A 21,242-nucleotide genomic window follows, 5' to 3' on the forward strand; every position below is an offset into this window, starting at 1 on the left:
AGTCAAGACGCAGGAGGACCACACACACACACACATACACACACTTTGGCGTTTAATCACGATTTCAGGGAGGAGATTCCAGGGCTTTGAGATCTCACAGAAAACTCGCTTGAATTAACGTGACCTCAGAAAATAAACAGAGACATGTGATACGTCTTTGCAGGACACATTAAGCAAGCAATTATGCCGTTGCCATGAATCCATAAAGTTTGTCCTCATCTTCTACCGTCTTTTACCGATCTTTACAGCCTCGTTGCATTGTGGGCAAGCCCTGTCAACACCGCTATCATTGGTTAATGCGAGGTTTCTGCTCACGCCCCAATCGCTGTTTTAGTCGGAAATCTGGCCAATTACCCTCTAGTGTGGGTCAGGCTTAAGAGGCTAATAAAGGCTCTTTATAAAGTGCAGTATTTCATGGTTAAACCCTGGTGGAGGTTGTTGAGCCTCAGAGAGTTGACGGAGATGGATATTTCTGCATATAATCACACAATCTTCACTGTTAAAGGAGAAGTGATTTGTCCATGAACACAAAAGCTGCACATTAAAAACACAGTAGTGGGTCATAATGATATCAGTTCCATATGTGGTTAGACAAAAAAGCAAAAGCAGCTTGTTGACAGGTGTGGAGCAAAGTGATGTATGTGGTGTTAACAGCAGGGATACTGTTCACACAAGGCCGTCTCCTGTTGCCCTCTGCGAGCTATCATATGCTTGGTCTCTCTTCTAACTTAGTTTTTATTACGAGGGTTTTTGGACTGCCACTGTGTGCAGCGACCCTGTCTGAGCTCGCAGTACAAGTTCACTGTGTGTGTGTGTGTGTGTACTTAACGTACACACTTGATATCTTCCTTCCACTCACAACGCCGCGGCTCACTGAGTTATCGTCCTCTCCAGTTCCTGCTCATTTCACATTGCGGTCGTTTCACCGATTTCACCTGACAAATCACCTGTGATTACGTCATAAATACGGCAAACGAATGTGCGTTATAAAGTAAGTGAGGACGAGTATGCATACGCACAGTACAGTACAGTATGTCAGCTATAATGATGATTTGCATATGAAGATATAGCTCACTTTAGTTGTTGTCAGTTGGGCCTGAAAGCTGCACCTCAGTGATCTATTGCTTAAGAAAAAGCCACATTATAGATTGACCCAGATTATATAATGATCAGAAGGTGAGAGGGCCTAACTTAACTGTAGTATAAGTTATATTCATTCATTGTCGACCACTTTATCCTCCATATAAGTAAATTTAATCATTTAAAAAGCACCTTTCGCAGATTATGGAATCACAAAGTGTGATACAAGTAAAATACTGATAGTTTAAACAAAAAAGCACAGGAATAAACAAGAATAGAACAATAACAACTCCAGTCTATCTAAAAGCCTGATTAAAAAGATAAATATCAAGTACAACACAGCATTAATAAGTGTTGATGTATACACAAGTAAAAACACCTGTATTTGGACGAGCTTTTTTCATCGTGGAAAAGCCACCACCTACACCTCCATGTACAACATGAGATCTGTGAAGTTAAAAATCTCTATTTAAAATATTAAAAAACAACACAAAAAACAAGAACAGCATGATGAATCAACTGCTCTCCCACAGCGTGTTCAGACCCTTTTCACTGGAGAGGAAGTCTGTCGTCTTTTCGGGGGGAAAAAGGAAGCCATAAATGCCAATTCTGTACTCCATCATCAGCTAAAATCAAACCAAAGCACGGCAGCATTTTTTGAAGAATGCGGACAGCAGCCACAACAAAAGTGACGCCGGCGAGCGAACGGACGTCATCATCGCATACTCAGACACAGTAGAGCAACGTCACAGTGGCAGAAAAGAACAATGTGCTATCAGCAGTTGTACGATAAATATCGTCAGAGAGGAGAGGAGAGGAAGACTGAGTGTGTGGTGTGTGCCTACCTGTTCCAATTTAAAGATGTGCTTGTTGAAGTAGTGCTGAAGTCGTTCATTGGCGAAGTTGATGCAGAACTGCTCAAAGCTGTTGTTCTCGTAATCCTCAAAACCAAAGATGTCTAGGACTCCAATGGAGAGGATCTGGTGGGAAAACACGCACATATATTATTATAGATACTACATATTTACACAACCGCTGCATAAACTGTCACGGACACTGTATTCATCAGTAATATCCTCATCAATAATAGTGTATTGCTCTTTTATATCCCATCCTTTATACCTTCAGTGACCCCCGTTGCCGTCTGTGTGCCAAAAGGATTCATGTCATCATATATTATGTTAACAACAAGCAACATTTAATCATGAAATGGGCTGTAAAAGCAACATACAGTTTAAATTAAATGCATTCTGCAGTGTTTTATTTGTCTCTGAAGGACTTTTTTTTTAATATGCTGGCAAACAAACATACAGTATATGGACACACTGTGCATGTGCTGCATATAAGCACAGTGACCTTGACGGAAAGAGCGACCTCATTGACCCTCTGACAGAGAGAGACTGTACTGTGGTAATAAAGGGCCACAGGGAGTAAACTGAGCGAAGGGGAACTTGATGCCATCTGCCCAAATATTCCTGACACACACACACACACACACACACAAATTATCTTATCCTTTGAATGTTCCCACTGGGTACGATTTGCCAGCTGCCACTTCAAAACACAAAGACCGACACAGACAGAAAGAGAGAGGGATGTGTGGTTGATGGACAGATATATAGACAATCATAGACACGGTGACGTAGGCGTTATTTACATCTTTCAAAAGGAAAAAGATGCAAAAACATAATTTGGTTCATCCCCACCCACAGATCCCGTGTGTGAAAACACGTTCACCATCATGTGTGTGTGTGTGTGTGTGTGTGTGTGTGTGTGTGTGTACTGTTTTGGTTTCCCACCTTTGAGCTGTCCTCCAGGTCCTTGTTGTTTAGCAGGGCGTGGTTGGTCCTGAACACGATCCAGTCAAACAGCGCACTGTACAGCGACTTGGCCATGGAGTCCCTCACTGTGCCCGCCTACAATCACACACACACAAAGCATGGTGGTTTATTCATAGATGAAAACATGAGGGATTTTCTTGACAAAAACAAAGGGGGCCAATGGTGTTTAATTCCTCTGAGACTGTGTTTTACATCTCACCGCCTCATTAAGGAAACCCCAGTTCAGGGGCTAGAGAGGGAACACTTTACTAGCAGTACAACACCTCAACACTACTCTTCTTCATTTGCAGACCAGGTGATTCTACAGCATACGAGAGTGGCTAAATCTGTCAGAATATAGCCCCTTTTCCAATAGCGCTACTTGACTCGCCTTGGCACGGCTATTTTGCTTTTCCATTAGCGATAGTACCTGGTACATGGTACTTTTTTTTAGTACCTGCTCTGGACTGCTGGCCACAAGAATCAAGCCGAACAATGCCGAACTATAGATGAGTTAAAAATACTTAAAGGTGCCATATGTAAGAATGTGGCCAAAAACGGTAACTACATTCAAATTCAAAATACTGAGGTCTTTTAGGTTTTGTTTTCAGACGTAACTGGCAACCCGTGGTTGCTCGGCAGCTGAAACTCTACTGGCTGCAATGATTGGTAGACGGCAGTAGGTGGCGCCACATGCCAAAACATGATTTCAAAACATAAACGTGATTTGCAGTCTGCAAAATATTTTTTTTAATGCAAATATTTTGACTGTACTGTTGTTGTTGGTGAGTTCAGTTTGTTATATGAACATTATTCCTGAGTCTCTGTGACATATTAGGAAGATTTAATGGCCAGTTGATTTATATTTATTACATAATGCACCTTTAACAATCCTGAAAACGTGGGTTAATCTGCAACATTTAGCACAGAAATGTCTAAAATCTCCCCCGCTGCTGTATTTCAGTGCAGCATCTGTGTCAGACATAGTCTGTGTCATAGAGGAAGTACTCAACAAATCTTTGAAATTCACTGATTCTAAAGATATAGTTAGGTCATGAAGTCATGGCAGTTTCATGCAACCGTGCCGAGGCGAGGCTGGAACCATGTAGTGGAAACAAGGCATATGAGGCCAAGGTCAAGTAAGTTTAGTTTAATTGAGTATTAACCTGAAGGTCTGGACGCCTGTTATCACCCCTGTTATTGCAGTTAAGACCAGTTCTGTGTTTCTGGAAGTCACATTTCAGACCATTTTAACAGCCTTGCTCAGAGGCTACAACCACAGGCAAAAAAAGTCCTTGTGTGGACAGTTTGAACCTGATCAGGCCTCACTGCGGATGCATTCTGTGTTTGAAACACTGCCTGCTGGGGCCACATGCGGCCGACAGCCTTGACGAAGCTAAACCATGCATTTTAAAAGCTGCTTCTTGGCTCTTGCATTATTGATTGTTTGTGATATTTTTAGCCGACAGGCCTGTGACGTCCCCCTCGTCTGCCCACAGAGTTATGTAAGGTCCAAACACATAACGTTTCAAAAATAAGAACTGTGATTTACAGGCTTCACTAGCTGCTCAAAGGCAGATCTCATGCAAGCATTCGCTGTCACTGCGTTTGCTGTCGGATTCAATCATTCACCAAGATGAGTTATATTTTTGGAAACTATAGGAGGAAGAAAACAGAGCAGGAAGCATGTGTTTTTCTACAAGGCCACCCAAGAAACTGACTAAATAATCAGCAGGACTTAATCAGATGCTTTTGTAAACTGCAATGGTCCAGGCTGTTAAAGTAGCTCTTAAAATGGTGTTTGTGATTATATAGTTTTTTTTTTATTGTTCTCCTTCTTTCCATCTCTTACGCTCTTTCTTTTTTCCCAAAAAACCACAGGGAGTGTGAAACACCAGCGTGAGCTCGCACAGCTCGTGGCCGACCAACGCTCATCACTGCAGGACTTTTCTGTGTGTGTTTTTACCGCAATATGCCAATCTGCACATGCTGTTAATTAGTGCACGTGTGCGTTTTATGTACGTTAACTGATGTCCCCACACAGCGACGGGAAGAACCTCCGCACTCTCCCTGTGAAGCTCCGACTACTTTGAAACTAGTTTCTAGTTTAAATATCCTCTTTCATTCACACACACACCTCACCTGCCCCCTGTTAGTCTTTCAAACAGGAAGAAGGAAGTGGTGGAGTCTGATTATCTGAAGCAACATCAAAACATGTAAACATGAGGACACCTTATGTTGTAAACTGAGGAGACTTCACACAAACACACAATGGTGTTTTCCTTTCCCCAAAAAACACCTGATATACAGTATGTATATATTATATGCATATACATATATATGCATGTACATAAACATGCATATACATATATATATATACACTTTTTGTCTAAATGAGAGTATAATAAACCACAATTAGATTATATTTATTCCCCTACTCATTTGAACTCAGTTACTACTATGCTCTGTACAGATTTGTGTTACATACAACATAATGCTGCCTTCACATGCTATCGGAATTATGGGAAAAATTTGTTCCCATCGTGCAAAAAAGGACATGAGCGTTCCCTCACGTTGTGATTTCCAGTGGGAAATAAGGAGCTAATTTTGACACAGATACTTCATTTAAAATAATTCCTTTAGTGTCGATTGTGCACAAAATGTTCATGTTAAAGCAGGTGAATTAACTTTAAAAAATAAAAACGTTTTTCCCATGAAGCAGGTAAGGGTGAACCATGTGTTGCTATTTTTCCTGAACTTGTACTTGACCGTAACGCACAAATGGGAATAATCATCTGTCTGATAGCACATGAAGGCAGCATCAGATGTTTTTATCCAGGTTACTCTTATATATTACTTTTATTTTATTTTGTGAGAAAATAATAATTTTCTAGCCATTCTGTCTCAAAATATGACTGTTATCAAAAACGCTCTGTTCTAAAACCACAGTTTAATGTGCCAATGACTATACAGTAAATTAATCTCCAAGCACTGAATGTGCAAAATAAAGTGTGTTTTGTCAATAAGTGGAGAAAAAGAAAACCAAATACAGTTATTTATATCCAGGTACAGATATTGGAAATATAAGATTTGATCTTTTTCTACCTGTCTGTTTTGACAAAAACAGACTCTTCACAGCAGATGCAGTGAAGTAGATTACTCAATATAAATAATGCAGACCTGTTTAAAGCCTGAATACTCCCTCAATCTCTAGTGTCCTTGAACGAAGACAGTGAGAAATTAGAGTCCAGATTCTGCTCCTCTTTGCCAAGCACAGTTTCCCTTTACGAGCGAGGGATATCTTTCACCATCAATATTCAACTGGAACAAAAACCCAAACTACTGGTAAAGAGATTCATCCCAGTGTCCAGCCAAAGTGTTTGGGAGATATTTCAACCGAGTAGAGACACAGAGTTCAGCAGGTCAGTCGTCTCACATAAATCTGTCCGTCTCATCTGTTGGTTGATGATTTTTTTGTGTTTCAGTCTTTCTCGTCCAAGATGGAAGCAAAATGTTTTTGGAGGAAAAAAAGCACTAACATGAGCCAGGTTCTTTTTTATTTTCTCTCCATATTTGTATAAAAGCGGGCGTGTTATGGATTCCACAGGTGGCCTCAACGCGCTCTCATGGACCTCAGTCAGATCTGGGCAGGGCTTATTGTTGTGGCGAGTGTGTGTGTGTGTGTGTGTGTGCGTGCGTGCGTGCGTGCGTGTGTGAGGACCCTTTTCAAAAGTGAGGAACTTTAGGTCCTCAAATTTAAGAGGTTATTTGAGGGTTGAACATTAGAGTTGTGATTTAATGTTAGAATCAGGTCAACTTATATTTAGGAAATTACTTTTAGAGTTGGTTGAGGTCAGGCTGAGGAAATGCATGCAGGTTTTACAACCGTCAACCACTTCAATCCCCATTAGTTTACCTTTTTATGTTTGCTTATCTTGTAAATAAGCAAAATAATATTTGGTTTTAATTGGATTTAATTAATTGCATTTTGGATTGTTGACAACCCAAAAAAAAGAGACCATTTTAATTCCAAATACAACACAATTTAAGCCCAAATAAAGTGTAAAGTTTAGTGACTTTTTTCTGTCAATTTCTCTTTCAACATGACTTTTACTTGGATTAAGAGCAGAAAATGGATGGATAAACGGACTGAATAAATTAGATATTTATTTTCAGGGTTAGGGCTCATATGAGTTATGAAGCAATGCTTATTGGGATTTTTCATCTATTTCTCTTCATCTAAAATTATATTATAGGATGTTTTATATGCATTTTAAAAAGAATACACACACATACTTTATGTGTGTATAGTGTAATTTCTTTGTAATGTCAGCATAAAAGACACATGCAACTGCTTTCTTCTAACTCTGCTCTCGGTTTATTTGAACCCTTATTTAATCCAAAGATTAATTTTTGCTTTTCAGGGACTTAAACGTTCTGTTTTATTTTCTCCCAAGTGGTTGTAAATCATTATTTCAATATCAGCCCAGATTGAGAAGGACACATGAGAAGCTGCAGGACTGGGTTGATCATATGTTTTCCCGCCCTGTGTAGGATTAGGTTTGACGATAACACTATTTAATCCCACTTTACAGATCCAGCGTATAGAGAAAGTTGATTCATGAGTCGTGTGTGTGTGACTATAAGAAAAGCAAAGACTGTACGAGAGAGAGAGACAAACACACAGACCCTGGATCTGGTTTCTGGCCTCTGAACTGTATATTCCAGTGGAGGTTGCACATTCCTCAGACGAGACCACATGACTACAAGGATGGGGTGTGCGAGAGCGCGAGAGCAACCATTGTTGGGATAAAACGATCCGTTTATCAGAGACGGAAGCTGCAGCCGAGCGGTGCAGTGACAGATTATCTGTTTGTAACGTTTCCTTTTGCAGACAAACACACCCTGTGGCCACACGCAGACGTGTCTGTGCGACAGAGAGATAAACACTGAATATTAACGACAGACACATCAGAGGAGCCTATATAGGTCAACTGAAGGGATCCTGAAGGTAAAAATGCGTGCAGCGCGTTAGGCCAGAGGGTTCGGGGAAAGGGTTAAGTCGCGCTGTTGTTTAACTCGACAGGAAACAGGAAGCCGCAGAGGAAGAGACTCCTATCAAAAGAGCCTTAGACAGAAGAGGTGGAGGCTGGGGAGTGCCACAACAAACTCCTCAGACAGGCTCCAAACGCGCGTACACACACACACAAACACAGAATCTCCCCCTGTAGCTGACGCACTTCATAACAAAGAGTTTGGCTCCAATGACTCCTCGCTTTACATCCATGAATTATTATCAGCAAAGAAGAAAATAGAATAAAATTCCCTCTGTGTAAGTTTTATATGGTGGTTATTAGGGATGGAACGATGACACTTTTTTTTGTGCCTCGATCGAGTATCTACAGATACCGATATTAGTCCGATACAGTGATTTTAGACCATTATGAAATCAACATTATGTCATTTCAAAGACATAATTATCCAACTGTGTAACAAATATTAATAAACAGCTCAAATATGACTCAGCTATAATGTTTTTGCTGATTTGCAGTCACATTTTTTACAGCCTGTGCATATTGAAGCATGCGATATATAGGATTGTATCGGATTTCACACTTCTATCTGTCATTTGACCCAGTATCGAACTGATACCGATTCCCATCCCTAGTGGTAATAAGGAGGGGCTTACCAGTAATAGGTGATTTGTTTTAAAATATATTATTCAGATATAACTCATGTTGTGTGGACCTAAAGTCTCCATAACATAAATGAGTACATTTTAAGGCGAAGACATGTTGTATGGTTAGAATGAGGCTAGGGTTAGGTCTCCAGAGAAGAAATGTCAGTATAATAGGGGTGGGGGAAAAAATCGATTCACATAGGAATCATCCACAATTCTGTATCGATTCATAAACTTAGAATTTTTGAAACACCACACAAAACACCAGTTTGTGTTAATTGCGTACAGTTTAATTTTGCTTTTATTAAGCTTTTATTAAGCTTTTATTAATGCAAGTTATTTTGTGTACAGTAAGTAAGTTTTCATTTGTTTTGAATGAATAAATGTTAACTTTTGTCTTAAGTTTGCCTTTGTGTGATCACATTATCTTATACAAACTGTATTGTTTTGATGCCATAATTTGCCTTAACACACTATGCATCGTATCAATTTTGGAATCGAGAATCGCTTGAACAGAGAATCGTATGAATCGAGAATCGATTTTGAATCAAATTATGACCTTAAGACTCGGAATTGAATCGAGTCGTGAGCCACCCAAAGATTCACATCCCTACAGTCTGATGTCCTCTGAAGTCATGATCCAGACTCTTTGTGTGTGATTCAGGTGTGTAGCTGTCACATGTTGTTGATGTGTGCGTTTATGAAATGTTCACCTCAGCGAGTTTGTAGGGCACGATGAGCCTCTCTCCGACAGTCACGGTTTTCCGGGTTGTCAGCGCTTCAAGTAGCATCTCCTCTTTGACCTGGACAAAAAGGGAGAAAACACAAGGTCAGTAAGTCAAGATGGATCAGGATCAGAATTGTCAAGTGGAAAAGGAACTTGGCTTGTAACCGGTTTGAAAAAAAAAGGGCTGTGGTTACCCCTGAGCAACGCACCCAACCCCCATTGCTCCCCTTCTAGAACAGTCTCTAGTGGAGGATGGGTCGACTGCAGAGAAGGGATTTCCCCTGTGGTCCTGATAAAGGCCTAATTTATTTATATATTTATCCTGTCACTGCAGGATAAAAACACACAGTAATTGACAGACAGAGTGTTGATGAGACACATTTTCCTGCAAATAACATTAACAGGCACTAAGCACTGTTGACACATGGCAACCTCTGACAGCAAAGACTGAGATTATACAGAGGTTTTCCCTGAGGATACAACAGAAAAAAACACATTTTTTAAATATATATATAATACAATATAATATAATATTTAAATTTTATGAGGAGAAAAGGAAGTTATACGGCAAATTATCTTAGTAACAGGGTAAATTAAATTATATACACAAAGCTGGGGCGTGTTCAAGAGACACAACATGTAAAATATCTAGACCTTTAGCCTAGAGTCAAAATTATATCTGACATTTCTCATTTGACAAATGTCTGTGTCTTTGGAATGTCATGCCCTATGCTTAACAAATTGCAGCCTCCGTTTGTGAACACAGAACAAATCATACAAGCATCTTCAAAGACTATAGAGGAAGTCACATGACCAATAACATTTATCTATAAAAACATACACAACTTTATCAGAGGGACCAACAGGAAATGATGTACCCTGTAGTTATTAAATATCATTAAGAAATATCAGTGGTTACACAGCTGACACCAACACGTGAGAAAAACAGACACTGGGTTTTATTATTCGTGTGCTGAGAATCTGAACCTTATTAAAGCTACGGTCTGCAATTTGTTTCTTCTTCTTTTTAATAAAATCTTATTTCTTGAAACCCTCTTCACATCCTAATAGCAATCAATAAATGAAGAAAACTGCCCTCGCAATACTTAAAAAAACATAACATAACCAATCAGAAATGGAAACCATGGAGCCAAGGACAGGGGTCTCACTCCTGGCCCGTGGGCCCCGTATGGCCCCTTAATTGATTTCATGTGGCCCACAGTTAACAGTTGACATAAACATTTCATATTTCATATGTTTTGTAATATTACAACATGAGATTATATTATGTATCACATATTAAAAAAAAAAAAAAAAAAAAAAAATCAACAGTAAATGGATTTAGTAATAAAATATACACTATTAGAAATAAAAGTGCTAAGTAGAACCATATAAGGTTCTTTGGCTTGTCCTCATAAGAGACCCCTTTTTGGCTCCAGGTAGAACCTTTTTATAAAGGTTCCACCTGGAACCCCCTTAAAACCCCTTCTTCAGGAAAGGAGTTTTAAAGGGTTCTCTGGATCAAAATGGTTCTTACTGGAACCATTAGTGTTACCAAGAACCCTTGAAAAAACCCTTTCTTTGGGAAAGGGTTTTTCAGAAGCAAATGGTTCCAGGCAGAACCTCAGCCCTTGTAGAAGAACCCTTTTGGAACCCTTATTTATAAGAGTGTATACAGTACATATACATATACATATATGTATATATGTATATATATATACATATATATATATATATATATATATATATATATATATATATATATATATATATATATATAAAAGCTTGTTTAGTTTTTTTCTTTTTTATGTCTGTTGTTGTTATTTATAGGTTAATTTTGCATCATAAATATATTATTATCGTGAGGTATATGTCATTCCACATCGAAACAAACACTTTTATTTTGAAATGCTGTGAAATAATCAAATATTGTGATATGTGATTTTTTTCACTAGACCAGACCCTTCCTGACCAGTCTAGACCTTCGTTGGCCCCAGTATTTGTGTTTGAGACCCCTGGACACGAGGGTGGAAGAGGAGGGAGAAAAACTGTATGAATGAATGAATGAATGAATGAATGAATGAATGAATGAATGAATGAATGAATGAATGAATGAATACAGGCCAAATATACATTGATGTACATATTAAACACCTGCAGGGAGCAAAGATAAGCAGATCTTACTTTAGTGTTTGATCTAGACGTTTGTCAGTTAATCAAAGAGCTGGGCCGTTGTGTCAGTAAACTGGATGAACAGGTTCTATACAGTAGCTGGAGTTCCTTTATTGACTTTAACCATTTCCAAAATGATAACACGACATAACGCCATGACCGAACATTTCATTCCATCCCACCAATCATCTCTAAGCTCTCTAAATGGCCCTTTCATACTGCAGTTGACCACGCCGGACACAGTGGACTCTGTGTCCTCGCACGCAAGTCTCACACAGACTGTGAACTTGTGTGTCCCTGACAAAACCACACAGGACAGAGCCGCACCGGGACGAGCAGATGTCATCGCACACATCACCATCCACAGGGATTATGGGAGTGGGCCGCACAGCTGCTGTGGAGATCACGTGTTTGTGAGTGAGTGAGTGTGTGAGTGAGAGTCTTTTTGGGATCGTCTGATCTGATGTCTTCATAAAGACAAGGGTGTGTGTGTGTGTATATTTAAATTGTGGTTGAGTTAAGGTTAGGCATTAACTGGTTATGGTTAAGGTTATGATGAAGCTTTTTTATGCTATTCAAATGAATGGAAGATAATGTGAGTCCTTGAAAGAATCCTGTGTTTGTGTGTGTGTGTGTGTGTGTGTAATGAGTGAGACGGTGGGGGCTCACATAATCAGACTTCATTTCACACCCCCTGGTAATCCGTGCACTAAGAGCAAAGCCTATTCAGCAGCCTGCTGATCGCTCTTTGGTCTGTACATTTTTATGTATTAGTCGCTTGGTAACAGGCTTTCTGCTCCATTCATGATCACTGCTCTAACACCATAATACACAGATGGTTTTAAGCTCTGGTTTAGGGTCAGTGATTCTGTTCATAATTGTATGGCTGATTCTGTGAAAACAAATCTATTTATGACTCACATTTTCTGTCCGATAATGTGTAAAGAAGTGTTTTTAAAGTCAATTTTGAAGCTAGAGGTCTTTCAAAACAATAGAAGAAGTCTTAGTATGGTGATGTAATGAGGCTGTGTAGAATCAAGGGAATTGCTGTCCAGCTTTGGTAGCAGAACTTTACAGCTGCCATCTATCTACAAAGCAATATGGATATTGAGCATGAGCATGACCTGATGGTGTGCATCCTTGATTTTAAATTTTTTTTGGAGGAATTTTAATTTTCACTGATTTATCATGCTGCACCAGGCAGGCAGCGGCTCATCAGCAAATAAAAGTATCCAATTTTAAAGAATTTTTGAAATTCAGGAAATGATCCATTTGCCCTGATGCACTTTGACAGCGAGCTGACTTTAGTCTCAAAAACAAAAAGTTTCTCGGAATGACTTAAAATTTACCATCATAATAGTCGGCATCGCCCTGAACAAGGATCCGTTGAAAATATTTGCAAACCTCTTAAGGAATAATTTTAATGAATTTTTGAAATTCAGGAAATGATCCATTTGCCCTGATGCACTTTGACAGTGAGCTGACTTTCTTCAGAAATATATATTAGGCAAATTTGTGTTGTGCCTAATGAGGTTGCACAGTGTTTGTATTATTTTAGCCTTTACGTTCCTTATCATGCATTACCATAACTACCTTACCTTAAATATGATTATGTATTGCTATACATTTAGAGACTGTTCTGGTGAATATAGGTAATGTTATATATTGTATTTTTCAGTCTTAAAAGACCATCACCATTAGTGGGACTAATGGTGCAGAGAAAAGCTATTCTCTCTGGCCTGGTGTCCAGTTTGCACAGGCATGTTTAGGTCAAATCACTCAGCTCCACAGCTCAGAGGATCCATCAACCCCCAGCGAGCTCCACTTCCTCTTCCAGGTTCACGTCCACAGGAAACAGGCGGTCCCCACAACCACTTATGTTCCCATTCATGCCTCAGTTCACACTCGTGTCTCACAATCCGTTCTCCTCGAGCGGCGTTTCACGCTCACAGGAGTGAGGGCAGTGGTTCGCGTCTAATCCGTCTAATATATAGAACCATTATTGAAGTGAAGTGCAGTTATTGGTTATTCATGCAAATTAAGACCCCACTTACGCCCGTACTGTACGTGCACTTTGTCTGAGATTTTTTCCTCTTAGAGCGGCTCCAGACTCGCATGACTCATGAAAAAAAAAAAAACGCATTTATCAAACGCTGACAAACTTTTGGAGGCCATTTAGCAGTCTCGCTATTGTAAAAGGTCTTAAAATATAACGCAGAATCAATAAAGCATAAGGGCTGAGCACTTATAATAGTGATTAAAAGGCACTTTAGGTGTAAACCTCCATCTTCTTATTTCTTACCATCAGACTCGGTGAAACTGATAAAACCATGACATTTTTTTCATCGTCTGGACTATCAATGTTTAATTTTAACTTTTTTCTCTTTGTTCTATTTTGTCAAACAGTGTCCTGGTTTCCTTTCTTTCTTCTTCTTCACTCTAATAACTTTTACTTCGTCACCTCAGGGCACATCGTTGCTGCCTGCGCACCGGCTTATTCACATCGCTATAACCTTGAACTTGTCACACTAAGCCCTGAGCATGTGGGCAGCATGTGGCCGAGTTAACGTCACTGCCGCTCTGTGGAGAGTCAGATACCAGTGAGGATGCTAATGAATGGGGACGCCACAGTCATAACATCCCCACTGTGCTGTTGACAGGAGTCTCCGGCACACTTTGGACATGGTTTTTTTTGTCTGCAACTAAACAAACACATCCGCTAAATGGCCGCAATTTGTACCCAGGGACAGGGAAGTGACAGCGTCCCTCTGTCCCTCTGTCTCGACGTCAATCAGAGTGGACGTTTGAGGCTTTGTCATTGAGTGATATGATGAGTTGATGTTTGTGTGTGTGTGAGATCTTCATTGAGCATTAAATAAATATATTTAGTGGTTTACACTCCCGATTGGGACAATATTTGTTTAAAAGCAAGGAAATGTTAATAATTTAATCAATTTAAATTGCACTATGAACATATCAACTTGTAACTCTGGAAATAAAGACTTGACAAATATTGGATTATAATAAAATGACTGTGCTAGAAGGAAATGAATAGTTACAATAAAATACTACTCCAGTGCTTAACAAAATATTAGACATAAACCACCACCCAAAGCCACAGCTGCCCTAAATTAACAGCATTTGTAATTATCTAAATCATTTTTTATGGTTCTGTTACAGTTAATAGGCCAGTACATAGAAGCTCTTTTATCGAAAAGATATAATTAATTCTACAATATAATCATTATGGTTATACATGAAATTTTGTGTTTTACAAAAGAAAAATAGGAAAAAGTAGTGAAGTACATTATTATGTCTTTATAAAAGCTCACATAGAGTGGTCCTGTTGCACATAATGTTAGTTATGGAGGTCTACTTTCATACATTAACTTGTTTTTATGGTCAAAAACCTCCTAGTTGCTGTAAACGAGCCGATATAAATCTCTCCTTACTGACGCTGTCCTCAGTCGCGCTGTTTCAGACATAAATCTCCTCCCCAGAAGACAGAGAGCCTTCCCAGCTGTCTTGTGAATGGCCAATACCCGGGAGTGACATCATTTGCAGACCCGCTCTCAGAAGCGCAGCTCCCCCCTCTGGAACGGTGGATGCACTGCTACTCATTATCAAAACATTGTTTTAACAATGTTTAAAAATAGCTTCGTCACGACTCTCCGCCGCAGTTCCTTATTCTTCTTCTGCAGTTCAATGTACGCAACCGGATGTACCCGGACTAGTGCCCAGAGCATTTTTCAGAGATCTCGCTGAGCCCGAGATTACAATACATCAAAGCATTCTCAGCAATGGCTGAGCTGATTGTTTAGAACCTTCAGGGCTTCTTAAACAAGGTAAGGACGCAGATACGCACCAAAAAACTGCGTTAATTGGAACTTCCGGTCTAGGTCCGCTTTAAGATGTACAATTATAGTTATTTACTTGCATTCCAGAACAGAACAATTCGTTTTAGTGGTTTAATGTTATTAATTTTCTGACTTCTGGGTATAAAAAGGTGAATTCAGTTTGTTATTTGCCAAATAAATAACTATCATTTTTAGCTTAAACACGTTTTTGAAAGATTTCTAAAACATGTATGTTTCTAATGTAATACATTTGGATTAGGTACTGAAGGTACCATAAGTATTAGTAATACAATTTTTAATACAAATTTTATTATGTTCATTCTGCCACTAAAACATACTATTTTTTTGCTAATGACACTGCTGTTTTTTTCATCTATTACAGGTGGGAGTTCTAAAAAAATGTGATATATCGTTCCCAATGCTGTACTAATCAGAGGTCAGAGGTCAACTTCAGTTCATTTAACCGTCGTTCTATTCTAGTTTCCAACATGAAAACATGAAACTAAACACATTCACATGGTGAGGTGGAGCAGTTTACAGCTGAGTAAGACAGAGATTTAAATAGAACAAAATGTCAATAAAATAATTTAAAATATAAAAGCCATTTTAGTGATAACTGTAAGGATTTGCTTCGGTGTCTGGCACATTGCTATAACAGTTTAAAAATGATGTAAAGGCAGAACAACAGGTTGTTCCTCACCTACGCACAACACAAGAGCTCTGAAAAATAGCTTCTTTTATACACGCTGAGAACTTTGAGGAAGTGCTGGACGTGAAGCACCTCTTAACTTCTGCTGTCGCCACAAGCTGTGCTCGTGCGCTGAGAGCCATTTTGTGTTTCTGTGGAGTTTTAATGATCTTCAATGCAGTTGAATGTAATGGAATCACTTTGGGAGACAAAGGAAAGCATGTCGGGAGAGAAACTAAGCCCTGCGGTAAAGCCCTGTTCCCATTCTTCATTTTTATTATCCCTCAAAGTATTTAGTGTCAGCAGACAAAACACATTGTCTGTTTTTGACTCAATGGATGTGTTTTTTTCTGCAAAAAATGTTTTGTTGCAACATAGAATATGTTGATTTGGACTTTATACCGACACAGATCACAGCGCTCACCTCTAGCAGCTCTGAGACGATGGGCAGGACCTCTGGGTTGCAGATGTCGATCGAATCGTCCCTGTAGGTTTTCTTCTTGTAGCGGATGTTGCCCAGGTGGAGGATTGCAGACAGCAGGGAGAAAATCCTGATGAAGGAGAAGGAAAAACAAGCATTTAAGTGAGGTCAGATTTGACCATTTCTGACCAGTAAAGGACAGATACTGATACAGAGAATCATTACATCTCATCCCTACACCAAACATATGCTGAAAAAATCCATTAACAACTTATTTCTCTGCATACTCAAAACACGAGAAGCTGATTTGAACCCACAGCTGCATCTCCAGTCCACGTATTAAGATTGTCATGGGTTAAGATTGCAGTCGACCCCTCCCACCCTGGAAACAGACTGTATAACCTTCTCCCCTCTGGCAGGAGACTGAGGTCCATCAGGACCAAAACCAAGAACAGCTACTTCCCCTCAGCTGCTGCCGGTCTCCTCGATCAGGCCAGGCTTCCTCTGACTTACATTCCCCTGATACGCTTGATTTTTGCATCGTTTTCCAACTGCTAATTTATCAATAATCTCAAATATAAGACAGAAGAACAAGAAAACAAATAACAGTGCAACTTGATGACATCCAAGAAATCAAACCACATCTGCTGAGCTGGAAATACGTTTCCAGAGTAGATCTCAACAGTATTCTGATGACATTTCTGATTCTGATTCTAAGCAACAGCAGGGCTGAGACTCCATGAAACCATTTACAGTAATAATAATAATAATAAAAAAAGGCTCATCTTCTCTTACTGTTTGCGTGTGGTGGGGAGAAAGCCGACCATCTCCATGGCCAGCTGCAGCCGCTCAAAGTCGTGTTTCAGATCCTCTCCTTCCACGGTGAAGCAGTCCTGTTGTGTTGGTGCAGACAGAAGAAGGCGAGAAGAGGGAAAGAGTCAGTCAGAATTAGGGATAAAGAATAATCACACACTATATAACAGTGTGACTTTAAAGCACCAGATGAGAAGAATCCATGCAGTTCCACTGCAGATGGTGAGGACCTGGTGAAAATGATGGAAGCTCAAACTCTATGTAATGTCTCTGCAAAAGCTGACAGATGTTTGACCACGGCACATTATTCCATGCACAAGCTGCACAACTCAACACCTGACAATGACATTATTTGGAAAATTATAATCACACGTAGCAGGACACAATTTCTGCTTATCACATTTAAAGAGACCCAGGTCACATCCAAGACTTCAAGTCAACTAACAACTCATTTTGCCCCATTCGTCCGATGATTTTACATTTAAATGTTCTCGTTATTATTGCATAGAACCTCATCATGTTATCAAGAAAATAAATGATCTCATGATGACATGATTTTTAGGTTTTGAATTATCACTTTAAATCAACATAATATGTTTGATGACATAAAGAGATTAATTCTGTCAAAATATTGTAAACCATTTAAAATCTTCTTTTATGCCCTCCTAATCCTGTGATGAAGAACTTTGCACACCAGAGTTTGGACTTCACTGTGTGTCATCTGAGTCATCCTGTGGGGTAAAAGTCTGACACCTCCATTCTGACATGATCTAAAGAAAACCCTGCTTTGTGTTTCCCTGTTAAAGGAAACCCTGATTCAATTGATTAATGAGTAATTCAATGGCTATGATATTAAATAAGTGAGCGCTCTCTGCATGTGTGTGTGTGTGTGTGTCTCCTCTAGCCCTCCAGTCAGGTCAGCTTGTCTCCAGCAGTGAACGTCTCTCAGGCTGTAATTAGCACATACCACAGCAGCCAGGCCAGCGAGAGAAGACACAAGAACCCATAATCCACAATCTGGATCTACCTCTTCAACATTCAACACGCCTCTCTGCCTTTTCCCTTCCATTGTTTTCCTTTGGTTTAGAACTCAGTCTGAGCCAAAACAGCGGCATATTTCCCCACCGAGCATCTCCAACGGCAACACGAGGGGTTTGGATGCTGTCGCGAGTGACGTCGAGACCCAGTTTTTATAAATTGCCAGGTATTCTGACCTCGGTGCCAGCGCAGCACAATCCGATACGTCGGCGCAACGAGAGAAAATAAAGAGATCAGTTCTGACTGGTCGTAAGAGAATACATCAGTGGAAAAGTGAAATTGTAGCTATTGGTGCGAAGACAAAAAAAATACCGAGCAACGAGCGAGAAACGATCCGTTTTCCATAATTTGAAACAAATATTTATCACATGAGAATGTGAAGCTAAATTTATGTCATTGGACACATTTTTGGTGCAGAGTTGAGGCTTATTTATGCTCACACTGGACAAAGCCGTCTGAAAACAGAACATGAGAAATCATGGGTGGTAGCTCAAGACATAAGGCAAAAACAATGGGAAAATATGCCGTGTTGTTAAAGTAGACATATTATACCCCATTTCTCCAAGTTAACCTTCCCTTCCATGGTGTCCTAATGAACAGGTCTGTGACATGCTTTGGTCAAAATACCATTAGGATGAAGCACCACAGCAGTTCAATCACCCTGTCAAAACAGCCCTGTTCAGAACGCTCGGTTTTGAGTACCTGTCTCTTTAAATGCAAATGAGACACAGGAAACTACGTCACTGAGGCTCCAGCAGCTCATCGTTTGCCGACTCTAGCCGGCACATTGCCGTCATATATAAAGTGTATTCACTGGACACGTAAATCCTCTGAGGCTGGAAGTTTGTGTAGAACTCTGTGCTGCACTGTGCAGCCAAGAATAGAACACTTTGCGGACTTCCGCTCTTCCAGATACTATTGCCCTCGAATTTTTTTAGAGACAAAGCGGAGCTCCGCGAGACAACAATTCCAGGAATGTCTCATTGTGACGTAGCAATGAGTGCAGAAGTGAACATTGCATGTTTTATCTCCTGGACTTAGACTGAGGCGGACCGAGTCATCTTTTTTCACACTTTTCCTACTCATAGGGCCTCCAGAGTCCCAAATATAAGTATTAAAATGATTAAAAAGTTGGTTTAGCGTAAATATGTCTCCTTTAAGTTAAAAGTCCTGTGCATCCTAGTTGAGGCTCTCCCTTTACTTACCATGACCTAGCCATGAATCATGGTGAGGCACCCCCGCTTGAGCGTCGTTGTATGTTTTCCAAAAACAGCATGCGACCCCGTCACTAGACATTCCACATGACCAAAAACCATAAGACACCCAAACAGGCACAAACTGCACACCCACGGCCACCGAGGCACGGAACCAAACACCAGACTGCACACACACCAAATACAAACATCCAGGAAATGTTTGGTCTTTGGGATCTTTTGATCTATTACTTGTTTTTTTTGTGTCACATTTCTTTATTCTCTATTTTCGGCTCCGGATCTGTGCCCTCCAGACTTTGTGTCACTGTACAAAGAAGTACGGCATGCTCCCTGCACTTCGAAACTTCCAAAGGCAGGGAACAGAGGTTAAATAGGCTCAAAAAGGGTTGTTCCACGCTTGGACAGCTGTCACGGAGCTGCCGAGCCTTTTTCTGTGTGTTTATGTTTACACAGTGACATCATTTCCTTGGGGTCACAGACTGGTGAGGTCACCGACTGACCCTTGAGAGAGACAGTGTGTCAGCACACTGTGATGAGGGAAGGGAGGTGGGGCTGTGTTGTGTAAGGGGAAAAAAGGATGATGCGGAGAAAGCACCCAGTCGTCACCAGTCGTGTTCAAGGAATAGTTCATAATTTCATTCTTTTGGAAGTCTTATCTGAGACCAAAACATGAGCAGAAACACATAAATCAAAACTGTTTGGATTTTCTGGAGAGTGGTTTGTGTTTGTGTTTCCAAATGTAGTACCAATACCACACAGACAAGCTGTTCCAAACTGGTGATGGGCAGTGTTATGATCTGGGGTTGCTGCGTGGTCACGTCTAGGCTGTGCCCAAAAGAATCACTTAAACATACTTGTTGATGTTTGGGTTTTTTGGGCATAATCCAAGATGACACTGTCAGGATTCATCGGGCTCAAATTGTGAAATAGGACACATCATTTTGAGTCTTTTAAGAATCTTTGGGATGTTCTGGTGAAGACTTGAGCACAGCTGGTCTTCAACACATGGTCTTGGTGAAATTAATGTTGCAATATTGAATGAGTTCATTGAAACAATGCGTGCCAACATCAGGCTTTAGAAATATTAGAAATATTTAGAGAGTGTGATTTTTTTTTTTTGGGCCAGACAGTGCACTTCAAGTGTTACAAGAGGTTTCTCCCAAATCTTATTGGAAGCAGGTCAAATGAAACCACACAGCACAGCTGCAGCTGTTACATGGCGAGATGCTCCAATAAAACCAAAAGACATGTGTTACTTTTCTGTTTAGAAGAATAGAATGAGCTTTATTGTCATTATACACAGGTACAATGACGTTGTGTGCGGCTTTCTCTGTTTAGAACCTATGTAAGTGATACAAAAGACAAAATAGAAATGTAAAAAAATGCACCAATAAGAGAATAATATATAACAATACATTGTACAAAAAATTGCACACACAACCAAGATGGTGCGTGATAACTGAAGCTTCAGAGGCTGTAGACAGCAGCAGTCTCATAGTTCTGTTAACAGTTCATTAATTAATCTCAATCTGGTTAAAAAGTAAAAATCTTAATGAAAAAAGTGGATTTGTAATTTGATTTTCCATCAAACTTTGGCTAACTTATAACTTTCTGATTCTCTAAGGACAGCCACCAAAAGTCTATAGAAATCATACAAAAATAATCCCGACCTTCATTTGATTCAATCTTGCCAATATGTTGCTAAATATGGTTATTTAATGGAGTAATGAGG

At 39.8% G+C, this 21,242-nt stretch overlaps 1 protein-coding gene across 1 annotated transcript in view; it reads right to left on the minus strand.

The window, feature by feature from the left end:
- Positions 1–21,242, minus strand: part of LOC310930215 (unconventional myosin-IXAb-like) — a gene marked incomplete at its 3' end in the record, with an annotated part of 100,816 nt that overhangs the window by 35,401 nt on the left and 44,173 nt on the right. Inside the window, exons 6-10 of the mRNA XM_083893130.1 lie at positions 17,241–17,338; positions 16,449–16,575; positions 9,294–9,383; positions 2,880–2,996; positions 1,926–2,060 (exon numbers count right to left, since the gene is read on the minus strand). Coding sequence (XP_083749256.1) covers positions 1,926–2,060; positions 2,880–2,996; positions 9,294–9,383; positions 16,449–16,575; positions 17,241–17,338 — 567 coding nt within the window. The remainder of the gene's footprint in view (positions 1–1,925; positions 2,061–2,879; positions 2,997–9,293; positions 9,384–16,448; positions 16,576–17,240; positions 17,339–21,242) is intronic.

Source organism: Microchirus variegatus (genome assembly GCF_963457635.1).
Source record: "Microchirus variegatus genome assembly, chromosome: 8".
NCBI classification, from domain to species: Eukaryota; Metazoa; Chordata; class Actinopteri; order Pleuronectiformes; family Soleidae; genus Microchirus; species Microchirus variegatus.